The sequence below is a fragment of the Ictidomys tridecemlineatus genome, chromosome 6 (genome assembly GCF_052094955.1).
Source record: "Ictidomys tridecemlineatus isolate mIctTri1 chromosome 6, mIctTri1.hap1, whole genome shotgun sequence".
NCBI lineage: Eukaryota > Metazoa > Chordata > Mammalia > Rodentia > Sciuridae > Ictidomys > Ictidomys tridecemlineatus.
This window is the reverse complement of record NC_135482.1, coordinates 10,547,652-10,568,632: the sequence shown is the minus strand read 5'-3', so window position 1 is coordinate 10,568,632 and position 20,981 is coordinate 10,547,652. Positions and strand designations below refer to the sequence as shown.

Sequence of the window (20,981 nt, the reverse complement as noted above, 5' to 3'; positions counted from 1 at the left end):
GCCAAGTGCCTTATAACTTACAAAACCAAATTTATATAATCTCATTTAGTCTTCACAATGCTTGAAACAAGTTTTATCAATCTCATTTTACAGACAACAAAACTAAATTTCCAAGAGTTTAAATGATTTGCTCAAAGCCAAATCCTTAACGCTAGTGGCTGAGCTGCCTTCAGACTTAGGTTTTAATTCTATACCCAATATCTCTACCACTTGTAACAACCAGTAAAAAAAATAATAACAACATTTCTCAGGCCCAGGCTCAGCTGTTTATGATGGTCCAAAGATCTACAGATCTAGTAAAACTAATAACTAACACTGAAAACAAATATGGAATTATAAAGAAAGCTAAGAGATGGGATAGAGAATCATATGTGTTAAACTCCAAAGAGGAAAGAGCTTAGTAGCTATGTACCTATAAGCAAGCAATATTGGCTTTACTAAGACTGAAAGGCTTAGAAACGAATTCTGCCTGAACACAGAAGCCACTCAAAAAAAATGTTTTAATAAATAAAATAAAATAAAGAAATTGGCTGAACACAGTGGCACATACCTGTAATTCCAGCTACTCAGGCAACTGAGGAAGGAGGATCACAACTAGCAAAGGCTGGGGATGTAGCTCAGTGATAGCAAGCACAAGGTCCTGGGTTTGATGGAAGGAGAGAAAGAGGGAGGGAGGGAGGGAAAGAGGAAGGGAGGGAGGATGAAGCTTCTGTTTAGTGGATATGCAAAAGCAAAACCCAAGGATCCCTAAGTAACTGTCAAATATAGCAATTGCAGTGGATTACACATGTGCAAGTGGATGCCAAGAGAAGTGACACAAGAAAACCACCTGACTTTAATGTTCTTCACTGATTCCTCTGAAGCTCCATATATAAGCATGGAGGTTTGAAAACTTCATTTAAGCAGAAGAACACTTGATTCAATCAGAAAGAGTGGACTGTGTTGTTTTGCTTTATGCCAAGCAAAGTGCCAGCACCCTTGCCATTAAGGAGCTTATTAATAATTACAAGATAAGCCTATTTTCTAAATGTTTTCTGAAAAATACCTCATTATTTCTGAATGATTAGCTCATATATCTGCAAGAAATACTGGTAAAATTACCCAGAATACTGCACATAGGAGGAATAAAAAGGTACCATTTTTCTTAAGCACTTTTAAAATACAATTAAGAGGGGTGCTAAGAGGACTTAACCCCAAAGATCAAAACACAATACAATTATAGTTGTGATATGATATGCTAGCCATAAATCCCAAGCAGAGATCAATAAAATACTAACTGAAATGAAGCACCATGAAAAACTTCACCTTACCAATCTTTACCTGCTTAACAGATCACATGCTGAGCATCAGAGATTTATTAGACTAGTATTTCTTACTAGCCAGTATCACTGATGAAGGTTGAACAAGAGCAGAGTATAGAAAGCTGGAAATGCACAACAAAGTTAAACTAAGCAATTAAAAAACACAAATCCAAAAAGCTACCTGTTGCTTTTCATTTGTATAGATAAAATCAACCTGGTTTCACGAAACAGAAGGGGAAGTAGAATACTGAAAATAGAAAAAATTAAATTCATGCCATTCTACAATTTTAGGAGAGGAACATCAAAGGAAGCAAGGAAAGGTAAGAAATGATGCTGTCCTCTATAAACTGAGCAAAGGAGAAGCTCAGATTTTTCAGTGACTTACTGCCTGGTTAAATGAATTTATATTATCTTGTATACTTTTCTGTCATGTAGATCTAAAGAGAAAAAAATTCTTAAAAAAATAATAATAATTCCTTCCCCACTCCCTTGTCTATTAGCTGCAAATGACTTTGAGAAATTGTGAAGTCTATGGGTCTAAATCTTACAACATAGCACATTTCCAACAGGCCAATCCTTAATTTTTCTTAGCTTACTCTAATATTAGTTACTTATATGTGTCAAATGGTCAACTGGCCCCATTAAAGATGTTCAAAAACTGGATAAAATTTAGTGATATTAAAACCAGGCCCGGTGACTCATGCCTGTTGTCCCTGATATTTGAGGGCTGATGCAAGAGGATAGCGGCAGAAGGACAGCCTGAGCCCTTTTGCTGGTTCAAGACCAACAAAGGCGTGTTAAAAAATTTTTGTCAAAAACTATGTAGATCAGGGGCTGGGGATGTGGCTCAAGGGGTAGCGCGCTCGCCTGGCATGCGTGCAGCCCGGGTTCGATCCTCAGCACCACATACAAACAAAGATGTTGTGTCTGCCGATATCTAAAAAAAATAAATAAATATTAAAATTCTCTCTCTCTCTTAAAAAAAAAAAAAAACTATGTGGATCAATTACAGTACTGGAGGACAAATTGTGATTACCACTAAGGTGATCACAGAAACTCTGCCTTTTGTGACACATACATACTCATACAGTTTGCAGTCCACTCTGCTGGCATCAGTCCCTGCTTAGGGGATGGAGTGTTTTTTTTTTTAAACCTTTATTCCTGCTAATTTTTTTTATTTGTTATTTTTAGATATACATGACATTAAAATGCATTTTGACATATTATACATACATGGAATATAACTTATTCTAATTAGGGCCACATTCTCATGGTTGTAGACGTGGAGTTTCACAGGTGGTATATTCATATATGAACATAGGAAAGCTATGTCCAATTCATCCTACTGTCTTTCCTATTCCCATCCTCCCTCCATTCCTTTCTTTCCCCTTTGTCTAATCTATGAACTTCTGTTCTTCCCTCCCTCCTTGGGGGTGGTTTTTTCGTACTAAGGATCTAATCCAGAATTGCTTTAACAACAAATACATCCCCAGTCCTTTTTGTTTTATTTTGAGACAGAATCTCACTAAATTGTTAAGGGCATTGCTAATTTGCTGAGCCCGGCCTCAAACTTGTGATCCTCCTGCCTCAGCCTCCTGAACTGATGAGATAATAGACATACATCACCTATCTGCCTCAATGCTCTCTGTTTTTAAACTTCCTGTACAAATCCATTCTGTTCTTTCTTTTGTTATCTTAATTAAAATTCAATCATGATAACAAAAGTCATAAATACATAAATAAGAAATAAAATTCTCCCTTAATTTACCCCTTCCATTTAAGGTTTAAGATCGTATTGTATCTCTAATCCAAAATGGTCTAAATTTAACTTTTTTAATAATTTTTTTACTTATACATGACAGTGGTAAATTAAACTTTAAGCACAACAAAACACCACAAGTGGGAAATTCCAACAACCTGTTTCATGTACAAAATTATTAAAAATATTATGCTAAACTACCTCTAGGCTATGTGTATAAGGCATACATGAGACATAAATGAATTTCACATTTATACTTGAGTCCTATTCCCAAAATATCTTGTTATGTATATGCAAATAGACCAACATATAAAAAGAAATATCAAGTCCAAAACACATTTGGTAGAGTACATTTTGGATAAGGGATACTCCAGCTAACATAAATATTCTTCAGCAGTTTCGTTTCTTTTCTTTTTTTTTTTTTTTTAATGAAATTTACCATTTTCACCTACACATTTCTGTGGCATCAGGGACACCTCACATCACCATCACCCATCTGCAGAACTTTGTCTTCCCAACTAAAAAGTCTCTGGTCAATAAACTCTGACTCCCTCCTTGTGGGAATGACTCTGCCTTCCATACTAAACTTTGACCATCACTACATGGTGTAGTGATCTGGGAGTCCTCCAGGTTCAGGAAGTGGAGGGCGTGTCTTCAGACGTAGGCGATTCGCCCTTGGATTGAATTACACTCATCTGTCTCTTGTAACCCTGCCCCTTCTGGCCTTTTTTGGTTGCAACTTTCTAAGAATAAGGGTCCTCCCCAATAAAAGCCCACTCTGAACAGGCTCACTCCTCTCCCCAGCCTCTTGCTCTCCCATTTGGGGAGCCTGAGGCTGAGATCGGAGAAGCTGTCCTGAAGCTTGTTTAAAGGTAAAGTGTGTGTTTGTGTTTTACTTGGTGTCCCTGGAAATTTACAGGAGCAACCGACCTTAAGTTCAGCTGACCTTAAGTTCAGCGGGTCGGGGGCAGCACCTCCTCATTCCACTCCCAGGCAAACATTGTTCTACTCTGTGTCGCCATGAGCCTGACTACTCTAGATACTTTACATGAGTGGAATCATAGTATCTGTCCTTTTGTGATTGGCTTATTTCACATACCATAATATCTTCATGATTTATCCCCACTGTGGCATGTGTCAGAATTTCTTTTTTAGCCTTAATAATATCATTGTGTGTGTGTGTGTGTGTGTGTATCACATTTCGCTTATTATTCACTATATATATGCAATGATACTTGGGTTGTTTCTATCTTTTGACTATTGTGAGTAAATCTGCTGAGTATATGGTATACAGATACCAGCTGAGTCCTACTCTCAGTTCTTGGGGTATATACCCAGAAGTGGAATTGCTGCATCATCCACTCTAAATTTTTGAAGAACTACCATACCATTTTCCACAGCAATTACACAATTTTACATTCCCACCAGCAATGCACAGGATTCCAATTTCTCCACATCTTGGCCCAACACTTGTATTTTGTTTAAGAATAGCTATCCTGGGCTGAGGTTGTGGCTCAGTGGTAGAGCTCTTGCCTCACACGTGTGAGGCACTGGGTTCAATTCTCAGCACCGCATATAAATAATGGACAAAATAAAGGTCCATCAATAACTTAGAAAAAAAAAAAAGAATGGCTATTCTAACAGACATATGTTATCTCATTGCCGCTTTAATTTGTTTTCTCTTATAATTAATGACACTAAGCATCTTTTTATTATTTATTGGTCATTTGGGTATCTTTTTTGTACAAATGTCTTTTGCCCATTTTTAAATTAAGCCGTTTGGTTTTTTCTGTTGTTGAACTGTATATGTCATATTATGTTGTTGGATTTACAGACCACAGATATTAATCCCTGATTAAAGCTGTCATTTGCAAAGATTTCTTCCATTGTGGGTTGCCTTTTCAATCTGTTGATAAATTTCCAATTTATCTATTTTTTTTCTTTTGTCGTCGTGGGGTTTTTTTTAATTTTTAATTGTAAAGGATATAATACCTTTATTTTTACTTATTTATTTTTATGTGATTCTGATGATCAAAACCAGTGCCTCACACATGCCAGGCAAGTGTTCTACTACCAAGCTACAATCCAGCCCTGTTGCCTGTGTTTTTGATGTCATACCCAAGAATCCACTGATAAACACAAGGTCATGAAGACTTAACCACACATTTTCTTGTACGAGTTTTATGGTGTCAGCTCTTATATTCTCTCGTTGATCTGTTTTTTTAATTCATTTTTGTATACGGTGTTAGATAAGGATCCAACTTCAAGTTTTTAAGTAAGAAGTTTCTTAGATCTCCACCAATTTTATTACTTTTCTCCTGGTTTCTGAGGATCTGGAATTAAATATTCATTTCATGCATCTGCTGGTTATCAGCTGACTTTCAGCTCCAAATTACTCCTTTTACCTGCTCTGTTAAAATGGACCTGGACCCTTTAAATATTTCTCTTTTGCCAGTATGCATGTCAAACTTCGACAGTAGAGGGCACAGTAGTGACATTGTGGGGGAAAAGGTTTTGCTTCCAGGTTTCAGAATGCTTACTCAGCAGCACCTTTAGGATACACTGTTTCCTCCCCCTGGAGGTCCTGCAGTGCACGTAGCCAACAGCTAGCAGCTTCCCCAGCAGCCCTCTGGTTGTGTAATGTGCTGGGTGCCTCTGGAGAGAAAACTCTCCTTGTAACTGCTTTCCCCAGTGACCTAGACAGAAAATTTCTAGTGACTTCTAAAAAGCAGACATCCAGCAAGTTCTGCTGTTATGAGGCCACAGGGACTTTGTTCTCTACCATTCAGCCATGCCTTCTCCAAAAGGGATCTTTAGCTCCTGGGTCAGGATGGGGATGCTGAGGGAGCAGCTCTTCTTTGGATGTTTATCTCAGGGTAGTTGCAATTATATTTTTAAATTAATTATATTTTTGGGCTGGGGATGTGGCTCAAGTGGTAGCGCGCTCGCCTGGCATGCATGCGGCCCGGGGTTCGATCCTCAGCACCACATACAAACAAAGATGTTGTGTCCACCAAAAACTAAAGAAAATAAACAAATATTAAAATTCTCTATCTTTAAAAAAAATTAATTATATTTTAATCATATATCAATCATATTAGTATATCATATCTGGGTTTTGGTGGAGTTTGGTGGGTTTTCTTTTTTAACCCAAGGTGCTTTACCACTGAGATACATCCCCAGCCCTTTTTATGTTTCATTTTGAGACAGGGTCTCACTAAGTTGCAGGGAGTCTTGCTAAGATGCTAAAGCTGTCCTTATTTATGATCCTCCTGCCTCAGCTTCCTAAATCTCTGGGATTACAAGCATGTGCCACTGTACCCAGTTTGTATCTGCAATTATATTGCTCGTGCTGTTCTCTAGGTTTCTCCTTACTTCCTGTAAACCTATCCCTCACTACTTCACTCTCCTAGGGTAAATAATCCCTTATATTAAATTCCCTGTCTCAATTACTACGTAGTCTCTCTCTCTTGATTCATGTGAGCTGAAATGAAATGCTAACAGCCACTTAATATACAGGACATACATTAGTGTTTTATGCATATTATTATTTTAAATTCTCACTAGAATCCTATGTTATATCATTCTACAGTAAAGAAACTGAGACTCAAAAGAATTATACTGTTTTCCCATGGCATTACAAATCCAGGTCTGCCTGGTCCTAAAGTCCCAGCTGGCTCTCTACTATGTTATTTTTCTTCACAGAACCTAGCAACACATTTTTAAAGAAACCAAACATCTATGTACAGAAAAGAACAGAGCAGAACTGACTGCTATCCTTAGAAAGAGCAGCCTGCAAGCTTGGCCTAGGAACTAAGCAAGATACTAAGAACCTACAATTTGGGGAGGGCGCTATCAGAACTGGTAATAGTGGCTTTATCAGCCAACACTTGTGGTCCTACTCAGAGTCCAGAATTTTGGTGTGGGCTAGGGGTAGGTTGTCTGTATCAACAGCCCTCCATCCCCAGCCATCTCAGCATAAAAATCTCTTAACAGGCTTCAAGGCAAACAATACCATCAAAACTCACTGCTGGAGGAATTAAGTATGTCCTGCGTGATTCTACTGGGAGAGGACTCTTGGAAGCTTAAGCTGAGCTTCCCCTGAACTCCACCTTTGCCCGCTTTGCATTAACTAAACTTGCTTAGTGTATCCTTTCACTATTACAAAGTATGGCCATAAATACGACTATGTGCTGAGTTCTGTATGCCCTAGTGAATCACTAGATGGGGATAGTCTCCAGAACCCCCAAAACAACTTATGACATGCCAAGTACTTTATTAAATACTTACAGCACACAGATGACTAGGGCCTTTGCCCTCAAGGAACTTTACAGTCTATTTCAATTCCCTTCTTTTTGCTTCTCTGATCTTCACTTCTTAGTCTGTTCACCACTTAAAATAGATTAGATACATTTCCCTGAGCTAAATTTCATTCTTGGAGCTAAAGTGATGCTAAATAAATATTTAATAAGTCCATCAGGCAAAATCTGAGATACAGAGCTCTAATAAACTCAAAGGCCACACATATTTTCTCTCTACCTTCCCCATCTTATTGTGTTCCTCATTAAAAATAAATTGGCAAACGCTTGTACATTGCTGGTAGAAAGGTAAAATGAAGCAGCTGCTATGGAAAACAGTTCAGCAGTTCCTCAAAACATTAAATAAAAAGCTTTACCACATGACCCAGCAATTTCACTCCTGGATACATTACCAGAAGAACAGAAAAGCAAGTCCTCAAAACCTGTACACAGGTTCACAGCAGCACTATTCACAGTGGCCAAAAGGCGAAAACAACCCAAATGTCTACCAACAGGTAAAAGGAGAAACAAATTGTGGTTTATTTTTCATACATGCAAAGAAGTATTTTTCAGCTATAAAGAGGTTTTCAAGGTTTGTCCACGATGCAGCATATATCAGTACACTGCACTAAGTGAAAGAAGTCAGACACAAAAGGACACCTGTAATGTGACTCAATTTATATGAAACTTCCTTGACAAGTTAATTCATAGAAACAAAGCAGATTGGTTGCTGTCAAGGGCTAGAGTGAAGGGGAAATAGAGGGTGATTAACAAATGGGTTTGGGGTTCTTTTGAGGATGATAAAGAATGTCCACACTACACAGAGGTGGTGGCTATACAACACTGTGAATGCAGATGATACTAAATTGTTCACTTTAAAAAAGTTGATTCTGTTATGTGACTGTTATCTCAAAAACTTTTGAAAAAGCAATGAAGTATACAAACGGCCCAAATGGAAAAAACTAACCTTACCAATATTATCTGAATGGTAACTGCAACTTGGGATAAAATTGTCAGTAACTACAACAGATACTGATTCAAAAGTGTTCTATATCTCAACATTTGTCCTGGAAAACTGAATATTTAGAATGATTCCAAGCAACTTTACAGATACAGGTGCAATAGAGTACATCAACTTTTTTTCCAAAAAACAAAAGGTAAAATGTTTCAAAATTACTTCTTTTTGTATGTAATGTTTAATAAGAATGCATACACAAATTAATAGATATTTTAAGTAGATACTTGCCTATGTCATCAACTTCCCTGAAGCTTACGTATTTAGATCAGCCCATCCTTTCAAAGGAAAAAATAGCATGGAGCCTCACATTCAGCATTCCCCATGTTCAGGAACATATAACACATATACATACTTTTTTAAGTCTAAAAGGGCTTAACCCAAAATATTTACAGTGATTCTATGTCTTGATGACTGATAAGTTTGTTTTTATGTTTGGGGCTGGGTGGGTTCCTCTGTATTTTCAACAATCTTTCAAAAATTAACTTTTATTATTTTTACTTATCAAAAAAAAAGCAGGAATAATATCAGTACCTACCTCCAGGATGATATGGCGATTAAATGAGATAATATAAATCCTTAACATGGTACTTAGCATATTAAAAATACATATTGAATGTTAGACAATATGAGTATCAATATGTTATCGTATTATTTTGGTTAAATGTTTTATTATCTATGGCAAAAGCTGTCACCTTAATTTAGGCCTGGGTCACTTCATGCCTAAATTACTGTAACAATAGTCTCACTGCTCCAGCAGCTTCCCTCCAGCCCTTCACAGTTTTCTCACCAGGGACAGGGTTAACTACCCAAAACCCTACTCATTAGAACTCCAATGCTAATGGCCTTCCATTGTTTGGAAGAACATCATAAAGTATACCCGTACCTAGATGGCACCACCTACTACACAGCTAGTCTATGTAGTTGGTACATAGGTTGTCTATCACTGATGGAAACACCATCATGCAGCACGTGACTGTACCTTTAAAATTCAATTTAAACAAAAGACAGCGGATGCTCATACCTGCTTCTCCATTCAATCTGTTTCAGTGTGTTACTCTGGTTGAATTACATGAAGAAGATCTGCCATTTCACTGACATACATTTGGAAAAGGAGGGAATGTTAATAGTTTTCTTCAGGCACCTTTGGCTTTCTTCTTTAATACTAACCAAAACTTGAAAAGTGACAGTTTCTGAAAGCTTAGTTGTAATATGGCACCTGAAATCACATCAACAAATTTTTCCAGATTCTGTTATATTAAAGTCTACTCGTCTGTCATGTCCTTTCCAGGATTTTCTGCCTAAGTACGACTCAGTAACATTATGAATTGTTCATTTATAAAATATAGGTTCACGCAGGTGAAGTTGTACATCACTACAGCTAGGGCAGGAGGAACACTTGAACTCAGAAGATAGAGATGGGCATGGGCAATGTAGCAAGACCTTGCCTCAAAAAATAAAACAAAATGAAGTACAGATTCAATAAAAAAATCTTCTAAATGGTGAAACATTTAATTATTTAATATCAAAAAGGTCACATTCAACAATATGACCATCGATCTCATCAGAAAAGTCTTTAAGAACTGGAATTGTCAAGTTCACAGTCCAGGATACCAGTCTTCCAAAATTCTAAGTTTTGTTTAAACACTCAAATTTTATCATTGGAAACAAATATTTTATCATTGGAAACAAAAATGTTTTCCCTGACATTACAGGCTCACTTCATTTATTTTAATAAAGAGTCTGCCAAATATTCAAGCCTGAATAATCTTAGTCTGTCAATTATTCTTTCAAATATAACATGGCATTCATGAAAAAAGAGGCTAGTTCAGCTGGCAACTCCCATGATCACAAAAGCATATTTCTTGAGGTGACATCATCCTCAGTACACAGCAGGAGTGCTTTAAGTGCATTACCATATTTTGTCATACAAAATATTAAAAATATGCATAATCAAGGGTAGAGAATGATATTAGTAATAATTTTTATTGCTATGTCAAGAAGCATTCTAAAGCGAAACCAGCTTCTTCCCCTACTTTAACTACAGGTGTGCAGTGTTAAAAAATATAATTACTTAATAGTTATTCCTTTTTTTAGTATAGGCAGTTTGTGGCTTAACAGGCCCATGGCCTAGTTTGGCATGTCATAATCCTTACCTAGTGAGGGATGGGGGGAAAGTGCAGTCCTCAGAATCACAGCAAACTGAAATTTGCCTCTAGCAACTTATTAGCTCCATGACTATGGGAATTTAATTCATCTCTCAGGCTCAAATTCTTCACCTTGTAAAAGAGAACACTACCTACTTTGTAGGGTTGTTCCAAGGATTGAGATAACACAGGCAAAGTGACTTTCACAGAGCCTATTCTTTAATGAGGTAGCCCTGCTAAAGAACAGTAATATCAATGAGAAACAATGTCTTACTTATATGTAAAACTTCAGCACATACAAATCATAAGCAGATCTGACAAGCACAGGATCACACACTTTGAGAAGATCACACAAATCACACAATTCTACTACAACTCTTTGAGACACACCCTCCTGACCCTGTACCACACTCACACACAGGTCGATCTTACAGATGAGAAAGCCAAGTAGCATAAGGTTTCAAATGTCTTTCCTATGGTTATAGAGGAAAGAGGAAGAGGCAGAACTTGATGTCAAACACATATTTTTATTCATAACAATCCTGTTAGACAACATTATAGTTGGCCCTCCATATCCATGAGTTCAGCATCTGTGGATTCAACTAGCCACAGATGAAAAATCAGGGGAAAAACTATGGCTGTACAGACTTTTTTTCACATATTATTTCCTAAACAATATGGTACAGAAACCACTTACTAAAGTATTTATATTAAGTATTATAAATTAACCTAGAGATGATATAAAGTATATACGGGAGGATGTTCATAGATTTATATAAAACTACTGCCACTTGAGTGGACTTTGGAATCTGATGGAGGGCTGGAGTCCAAAACCCACAGAAACTGAAGGACAAGTATATTCCCTTTTGACTGATAAGAGAAACTCATGTTCAGATTCATTGAGGGTACATTTAATGACATGTCCAAGGCTTCATAGGCAGTAAATAACAAAAAGAGGCCTGCAACCCAAGACTTCTAACTGCAAATTCGTAGTTTTTCCAGCTGGAACTTAGAAATCTAAGAATATGAACTCTACTTTGCACAATCATTGATAATTATCTGCATATGAATCTGAGTAGCAGACATGATTATCTGAAAATTTATTATGACTAAATACACCAATTGGTAACTACCAACAAATTAGTTTGTGTTGTGATATTCAATTCAAATCAGTGTTCCACTGAACAGAAGACTTCACAAGTTTTGACATTTAACAAAAAGATAACTCTTAATTAGCCTCGGAGTATAAAGGAACTATATCCCAGAGGATCATTCTGCAATCCTCAAAAAATTCCTTTGAGATAGGCTAACATGTTGAATATCATACTTTAAATTTAAATTAAGAATTCTGCCAAAAAAGTCAATGTAAGGGGGCTGGGACTGTTAGCTCAGTGGTAGAGCACTTGCCTTGCAAGTGTGAGGTACTGGGTTCAATCCTCAGTACCATCTATAAATAAATAAAATTAATGTACCAACTACAACTAAAAAACTTTTTTTTGAAAGTCGATGTAAACAAAACAATAAATTTTAATTGCTGTATGCCATTAGCTATTTCAATTTAGCTTTTATAACAGTCTTTTCACTAACACTGCTCTTGAACATGATGTCAAACTATCTCTGTTGCTTATTAGTAGAACACCCTTAGAACATTACTCAGTCTTTCTGGACCTCAATTTTTCAACATGTAAAATATATAATTATGCTTACACTTTCCAAGGATGTTAAGATTACACATAATATATACAAGGCACTTAAAAGTTTACTTATCCCATAGAAAAAAGCCATTATTGTAACAATTGTTTTAATTATAAGGCTTTAAGTTCACAATCCTATCTTTACCCTCCAGTCTCCTAAGGTTTAAAAGGCTGAATAAAAACAGATCTAGAAATCTAAGAATATGGTAAGAATATGATACTCCTGCTCCTGCTTCCAATGCCCTATAGGCCACAACTGTCAACTCCAGACCTAAACTCTCTGCCATCTACTTCTGGTGTCCCCAGAACAAGTCCCTGAACTTCTTCTTCTTGTACTGATTCCCTGTTAAGAAAGAAGACAATACCCATTACTTAACAACTCAATATATCTCAATGATAATACCATGTTAATACTTGCTTGGAATCAACCTAGAAGACTTAAAAAATAAAAAATAAAAAGAACTTCAAGAGAAAACATCTGAGAGTTTTATGGATTTTCTTTTTTTTCTTGAGACCAAGTTTTAAAAAACACAAACTTCAACTTTTTAAACACATGGTCACTATTAGGAATTCATAAAACAGGTGCCTCTACCAAATCATCTGATCACCCGATTTCCCCTCTTAGCCCTCTTTGGTAATCATCTCCATTCAATGAAAGGTATTTTGTAGGGAAAAGGAGACAGAAAAAACTACATAGTTTTCTTTAAGGACAATCAAGTACCCGAGATAGCTGAGAGATGGGTAAGAGGCAAGGAGCCTAGAGAGATGGGATGGTACTGGAAACTTAAGCGGTGGCCCCTTCTGAACAGAGCTCCCACAGAGATTTACCAATGAAGGCTGAAGGAGAGGCAAAGGGAAGGTACTAACTCATGGAGACACTGCAATGTGCTAGATAATTTAGAGACATTATGTTGTGATCTGGGACTTTTCTCCACTATCAAGTAGAGAGTGAGATACAGAGAAGTTAACTGGATTGAGGCCAAACAGCCCATACATGGTACAGTCAGAGCCACAATTGTAACTCTGTTCTTTGCATTACATGGTACACAGTGGCTTAGTCCAGAAAAGCCTTTATCCCTAGGCCAAAAGGTAGGGAAGTTGAGTATATACTCATCTACATGCTAGTTAGACAGACTGCTTCTCTCCAGCAATGGAAATAACTGAGAAAACTTATCCTTAACCTGTAGTTATCACCCAATTATTTCCAATTAGAGAAGAAAAAATTGGTTCTTATACTTTAATATAAAGATAGGTCAATGGTACCATGTTAAAAGGCAGATTCTGGGGCTGGGATTGTGGCTCAGTGGTGGAGCCCTCACCTGGCACCCGGGTTCGATCCTCAGCACCACATAAAAAAATAAAGGCATTGTATTGTGTCCATCTACACCTAAAAGATAAATATTAAAAAAAAAAAAGGCAGATTCTGATTCAGATTCACCTCAGAAGTCTGGGTGGCATCTGAGATTCTTGCATCTCCCAGGACATGATTAAGCTTCTGGGGCTTGGGCCATCTTCCAAACAGTTTATATGGAGCAATTCCCAATCCTAGCTGATCATCTGAATCATTTCAGAATCATTTAAAAATTATAGATTCCTGAGTCCCACTCTCTTGGATTCCGTGGTATCTGGAACTAATACAGACCTGGAACTACTGGACTACTTCCAGGCACCTTCTATCTCATAATTCTGTAATTTCAAGAGATTACAATTATTAGTCATAATCATCATGTGCTCTGATTAAGAACACATCAACTGTCCAAACGCTTTACATAATAGCTTACTTAATCCTCAACACTGTAAGGCCGATACTTATAGCACTACTATGCCCATTTTATCTTAAGAGGAAACTAATGCTCCAATGCACCAATGTTATTTGTCCAAGGTCAGCTAATGAGTGGCAGAACAGGGGGTTAAACCTGAACCACCTGATTCCAAAGAGTCAACAGGCACAAATAAATACAAATGGGTCACCTCAGAAGATGTCGCACTGGGAAGGCTACACTCTTATTCCTCAAATGCTACCATAATCAAAACATCACTGCTAAACTATATAACCCAAAAGCTCTTGATCTGAAAGTGAAACGCCCTCAAACCTAAACATATGACTTTAAATATCTTCCTTCGAGCATCTGAGCACAGGTTTGATTTTCTGACAATACCACAAAAATCAGAAAAATTTAATTCAAAGACCTGGTGCCTGATCAAGTTAGGTATTCTTTAACTGAAAAGAAAATCAGTGTTAGGTATTGAAAATGTTTTCCCCATCACTCGAGTATCTCTGAAGCCGATTCCAAATGAGAGTTCTTTATTTTGCGCAATGGTTACATCACCAGAGCCAAGGTGACTATTTTGAAGGACAATACTCATTTGGATGCACAGGTTTAATTATTTTTTTAAAGTCAGCCTTTTAGTTATACCTAAAGAATATATTTGCCCTTCACTATTAATACAAACATACATATACTCGGTTTTCTTTGCTGCTACAAAAGCAGCTGTTTTTCTTTTCAATTTTCTTTTTATAAAAAGTGTTTTGCTTATATACATCCAACTATATGAAAATGAATAGCATAATCAGCCATTAATGAAGCATTTAACTGCATAAAATACCATAAAAGGCATCATACAAAGGCAACTATACATCCAAAATATGCACAAAAATACCCTCACATACAAGGGATAAAGGCACGTACAAATACTACAGGGATAAAAGTACAAGAAGATAGCACATTATTACATCTGATGTGTTCTTTTGTTAAATAAATACATCATTTTCAACAAAGAAAATAGTCTGCAAATTCAGAATGATTTACAGATTTTTTTAAAAAATCAGGCATTAATGCAGATCAGCACAATTTCAAATAACCAACCTCTCTGCTTGAACTGGACTCCCCACACCTTACTGAAGCCACAGTTCCCCTGCACAAACTCCCACTCCGCCACCCCCCACACACACCCAACTCCCCACCAACCTCACAGGGGTTCCTGGGCTGGTCCATGGAATCTGATGACATCACTCTCTCTTCCTTCCTGGAATTCTAAACCCTGCTGCTCTCCCCTTGCACACAGCTACCATCTCCATGGCAACCTCACCTCCTCCTGCTTCCCTATTGGCTTCATGGAGCAGGATACACAAAAAGGTTTTCCGTTCTCCCCTCACTGCTGCCCCCACACACACACAAAAAAAAAAAAAAAAATGATGCTTTCAACAGGAACCTGGGCTAAATTTAGCTACTTGGGATTCAGAGTCCTATGACTAAGAAAACACAGAGACATATCCTCCTTCCTATACTCCTCCGTTCCCTCAACCCTTACCCAAAGTGGCTGCTTCACCTCCTTCTCTTTGGCCCCCTACCCAAAAGGCAAGTGGCAATTGATGAGCCGTAAAACAACTGGACTGCCTGCCCCACATATAAGCTTAGCACAGAGAAAATTCTCACTCACCTCCTCCCAACAGTAGAGAGAGGGAGATAGAGAGGGAAAGAAGGGAGAGGGAGAGGGGGAGAGAGAGAATACAAAAAGTATGCAAAAAACAGTTGGGCCATTTCACAGGCTGAACTTCACTCAGCCTTCTCCCTCCATCCACAGACAAAGATCAGGAAAGTCACGCCTGGAGGCAAAACAATCTCCCCTCTTAGAAGACCAAAATTCTCTTGCTATTTGCTTGATATGATTTCCTCCATTATAGGAATAAAAAAAAATGGAAAAGAAGCGAGGAAGAAAGACCATACATTTCTCTGACCAAACACACAAAACCCAGTACCACAAATTCTGGGTCCAATTTGCCATCCCAGCAAGTGACCTACTATGTAAACTGAAGCAAGTTCTCACATACCTCAACTAAAAAGTAGCTTCACAAAGGAATGATATGAGAATTAATGTAAAGTAGTTTAGGTCCCTAAGCCAAAGGGACTGAATAAATAGAGTAAATTGACATCATTATTAGTAAAATTCTATGGATATAATAAGAAATTTAAGATTCCCATAGGAAGAATATGAACTTCTAGAAAATCACTCTTTTATAATTATAAATATATGGCACTGAGGATTGAACCCAGGGGCGCTTAATCACTGAGCCATATCCCTGGCCCTCTTTTTATTTTGAGATGGGGGTCTCGCTAAATTGCTGAGGCTGGCTTTGAACTTGTGATCCTCTTGCCTCAGTCTCCCCAGCCATTAGAATTACAGTCATGTGCCACCACACCCAGCAAAATGTGCATAATTTCTTGAACCACAGACAGTTCCTACAAAGGTGTCCAATTCTGGCAAAAACCAGCAATACTCACATCAAACACCAGCCAATTTGAACCACTACGCAATTTTGTAACTGGCCCTACTTTTTCTTTTATTAATCCAAACTCTAATTTTGAAACTACTATTAACTCTCCCTAAATGATACTTCAATATGGCCAGTCTTCATTTCCCAGTTCAGCTGCCCACTTCCCATTCTAAGGAAGTAATCCTTTCTCAGAATCATATTTGATTGTTGAACACTGAATCAACCCAGTGGCTATGACCTATATGACTCTGAAGGACAAAGGATCAATTGTGACCAAGTAGGAAAGGCTCCAAGCAGGTCAGAGCCTTGTAGTAGGAAAAGGAATGGATAAAAATAAGACACACCCAGGAAAATTGTACTTTCAGTTTGCAGGGGAAACAGCTCCAAAGCACTAACTTCCAAAAAAAATGACAAGAAAGAAAAATAATTTAATATGATAAGAAACAGTCATCTGCCCCAGACAGAATGTAAACAATTTGAAGCGGTTAGCAAAGTCAAAATGCCCCATTAGTTAACAACGCAGGCATCTAGAATAAGCTGCACAAATGCCTTGGAAAACAGTGTCCTAAGGGACACAGTCTGTGCTAATAAACAACTGAAATTCACATGCAGGATAGGGACAGAGTGTGATTAGCCCATCTCTGAGATATGTGCTTCCTGATTTCAATCCTTGTTGACTCCTAACAAGCCAGTCCTTGTTTGAAACCATTACTGTGGACACTACTGATCAGAAGACTCCACAGGCTATCTACAATGGTATTATTCTAAAGGACCTTATTCTTAACACTCAAAATAAGACAGTCATCTCATCTTATATGGGAAGACTGAAGCAGTCACCATTATAAAAAGTACCAACAATAGTCTGTACTAAGTGGGCTGCTGTTTTAAAGTTTTGCTCATCAATCTTTCAGACATGCATTAAGTATACTTGTTTTGTGTCGAGAGATTTATATGAGTTGTTACTATTTCTCAAAAATAAAAATAGCAAGTTGTACATATTCTCATCTCCACTTTGAAAACAAAAAGAGTTCTACAGATATCAAGGTTATATTAACAAATCATCTAATTTTTTTTTAAGCCATGATTCTAAATCAGAACTCCAAGGTCTATGCAGTTTTCTATTTGGCCTCCCACATTATTCAGGGTTGGAAAGAAACAACCAGAAAGCATTCTGAATCAATGATTCATCAGAAAAACCTAAGGTTGCTTGATACCAAGGTCAAAATCATACTTTTTATATATTACTAAAAGTATTAAATACTAAGCAGACACACAATACTTATAAATTCATTATTCTAATTCAATTATTCTAGACAAACTAATGATTCTACTCAAGTCTTTTTAAATCACCTTGAGAAATTGCAAGCTGAAGCAAAACTACAAAACTTCAGGCAACACACTAAGGAATTTAATTTTATAATACTTGAGATTAAAAAAAATCAGTCATAATGCCTTCATTGGTCCAATCATAATGTCATGATGCCTCTGCAGTCTCATCTATATTTTTTGTTTAGTTGTTGTTGGGGGCTTTTTTGTTTGTTTTTGTTTTTTGTGCTGGGGATTGAGCTGGGGGTCTCACACATGCTCACCATAAGCTCTGCCACTGAGCCACATCTCTAGCTCCTCATTTGCTGGTTTTAATCCAGAAACCCTAATATAGTCAGGATCTATATATTAGATTTATGACTTCTACATTCTACATAAAGAACCAGAGCATTTCTCTAGGGGTTCAACTAAAATTAAATCAGCTGAGTAGAGGGACCATGATAAAGAGGACAAGGTCATGTGTGATACCCAAGAGAACTGTTATTACCACTCTCTCCTATGCCCCCTGCAACGTAAACATATACCCTCGCTTTTACTGAGAAATTAAATTATTACTTCTTCTGGAAAAAAATTTAAAGCATGTGTCTACCAATGTCAAATATTATAAGTATTTATGCTTTAGAAAATGGCTATTGTTTTTTCAGAAAATAATACCCAATCATTCACACTTCCTTTCAATATTTAACCTACCTACCTGCTAGGTGACAGTCTCTAAAGGTTAGCACTGAAGGACATAAAAGCACAGCTATGTGTAATATGCATCACAGCAAAGATAGAATAACCAAGAAGGATGGCTAACTCTACAAGGGGGCATGGAAAATGAACAAGAAATGACCAAGTAAATGAGGAAGGGAGGGGCATTCCAGGGGAAGAGAATGAAGATCTACAAAGGTAGAATCATAAGAACACGGCAGACCTAAAGCATTTTCAAATACTTTACAAAGGCTACGTTGCAAATTGAAAAACAATTGCTTGATCAGAAGGCAAGGCAACATCTTTTAGATTTTCAACGTCATCAGATTCAGTTTTCCTGAATTTGAGTTAAATTCCATAAAAGAATCAAAAACTTTTAAAACTATGTGGAAATTTCTCCTCTATATAGTTTCCATGATAAGATAAAGGCTGAAATGAGGTATATTCTGAAAATGAAGGTTCAAGTGGTCAAAAAATGCTTAATGAAGATATTCCTAGAGAACAAAATCTAAATCTGCAGCCCTATGAGGTATCGTGAATCTTTTCTAATTATTCTCAGAGATTTAGTATAAAAGGCAATCAAGAGAGTTTATTCTCAATTATTTTTGTCCTGTGGCTGTTTAAAACTGTAGGTATGTTGAAGTCAAGCACTGTGACACACACTTATAATCCCAGCTACTAAGGAGGCTGAGGCAGGAGGATAACAAGTTCAAGGCCAGTGTCAGCAACTTAGACCCTATCTCAATAGTACAACACCCAAGGTTAAATCCCCTGTGGGTGGGTAGGTGGGGTCAAGTTACTATTTGAATATTTGACAAGCAAATTCAGATTAATTTTTAAAAAGCACCTCTATCTCCATACAACACCCCAACAAATACACACACACATACACACACACATATGTGCATACACACATCCTACCAGCTTGACAAAGTAAATAAATGTATGGTGGGAGGGAGGGATCTATCAGTGTAGCAATTACAGAACAAAAGAATGTTTTAAGGGGGGCTGGGGATGTGGCTCAAGCGGTAGCTCGCTCGCTCGCCTGGTATTCGTGCGGCCCAGGTTGTATCCTCAGCACCACATACAAACAAAGATGTTGTGTCTGCCGAAAACAAAAAAATAAATATTAAAAAAAAAATTCTCTCTCTCTCTCTCTCTCTCTCTCTCTCTCTCTCTCTCTCTCTCTCTCTCTTAAAAAAAGAAAAGAAAGAATGTTTTAAGGAAACTTTTTACTAAAGCAATTACATGTAGAAAAATGGGCAACAATCATAAGTTGATTGAGAATTCAATGAATTCTCATAAAGTGAGTCCTCCTAAACAATCAGCACCTAAGTCAAAAAACAGCATTGCCAGAACTCTAGAATCACAGCCTGCACCTTTGCAAGGTCACTCCCACCTGCCTGCACCAATTACTTCCACAAACGCACTCTACCTGCTTTTCAACTTTGTATGAAAAGAATCACATATTAAGTATTCTCTTTTTTTTTTTAAATAAAGGTTTGGTGTTTTTTTTTAAGTTGTTGATAGACTTTATTTATTTATACGTGGTACTGAGATTCAAACCCAGTGCCTCCCACATGTCAGGCAAGTGCACTACCGCTGAGCCACAGCCTCAGCCCTTAAGTATTCTCTTGTACTAGCTTTTTTCACACCACATTATTCTTGTGAAACTGATTCATTTATTGAGTGTATTATATTTTATATATTATCTTGATTTACTGAAAGACATCTCAGAAATGCTGGAAGACATATTTCTAGCTTAGTGCTGTTACAAAAAAACACTGCTATATACATTCTTAATAGCAACTTTTGGGGGACACTACACAATTCTGTTGGGTATGCCTAGGAGTGGAACTGCTAGTTACATAGTACACTTCTGGTGAGCTTTGGTAGGTACTACCAGTTTTCCAAAGTTGTACATTCCCCCACACCAACTCCAGCACTGTATGAGGGTTATGACTGCTGAACACTCTGGTCAGCACTCAGTAATGACTGCCTTTTTCATTTTAGTCATTCTGGAGATAGCATAATATTTCACTGTAGTCATCTGCATTACTCTGATGATTAATGATGGCAAGCAACTTTGGGGTACCTGAACATCACTTTTTGTGAAGGTCCTGTTCAGGTATTTTGTCCATTTTGCTACTGGGTTGTTCAAAATTTTGATTTATAGGATTTCTTTTATATACTGATTTGTAGGAGTTATATATGCTGAATACCAACCAGATTTGTATATTGTAATTATATTCTCCTGCTCTGTGGTTTGTCTTTTTACATTCTTGATAATATCTCTTAATAGATATTCCTAAATTTGATGTTGTCATTTTACTATTTTTTCCTTTATAGTTAGTGGCTGTGTCCTGTTCAAGTAAAGAATATCATGAATATATTTTCCTATGTTTTCTTAGAGAAACGTAATCAATGGAGCACTTTTACGTATATTTTTAAGATTCTCAGGCACATTGTAAA

At 37.2% G+C, this 20,981-nt stretch overlaps 1 protein-coding gene across 38 annotated transcripts in view; it reads right to left on the bottom strand.

Moving 5' to 3' along the window:
- Rbfox2 (RNA binding fox-1 homolog 2) overlaps window positions 1-20,981 on the bottom strand; it is a 271,195-nt gene that overhangs the window by 187,406 nt on the left and 62,808 nt on the right. The window contains exon 1 of one of the 38 annotated variants that reach the window (XM_021724436.3): window positions 15,184-15,306. The exons of 36 other annotated variants lie outside the window; for them this stretch is intronic. In XM_021724436.3, the coding sequence (XP_021580111.2) occupies window positions 15,184-15,225 (42 nt within the window). In that variant the 5' untranslated portion in view covers window positions 15,226-15,306. Of the gene's footprint in view, window positions 1-15,183; window positions 15,307-20,981 lie in introns of those variants that run through there. One more of the 38 variants, XM_021724450.3, reaches the window with a different exon arrangement.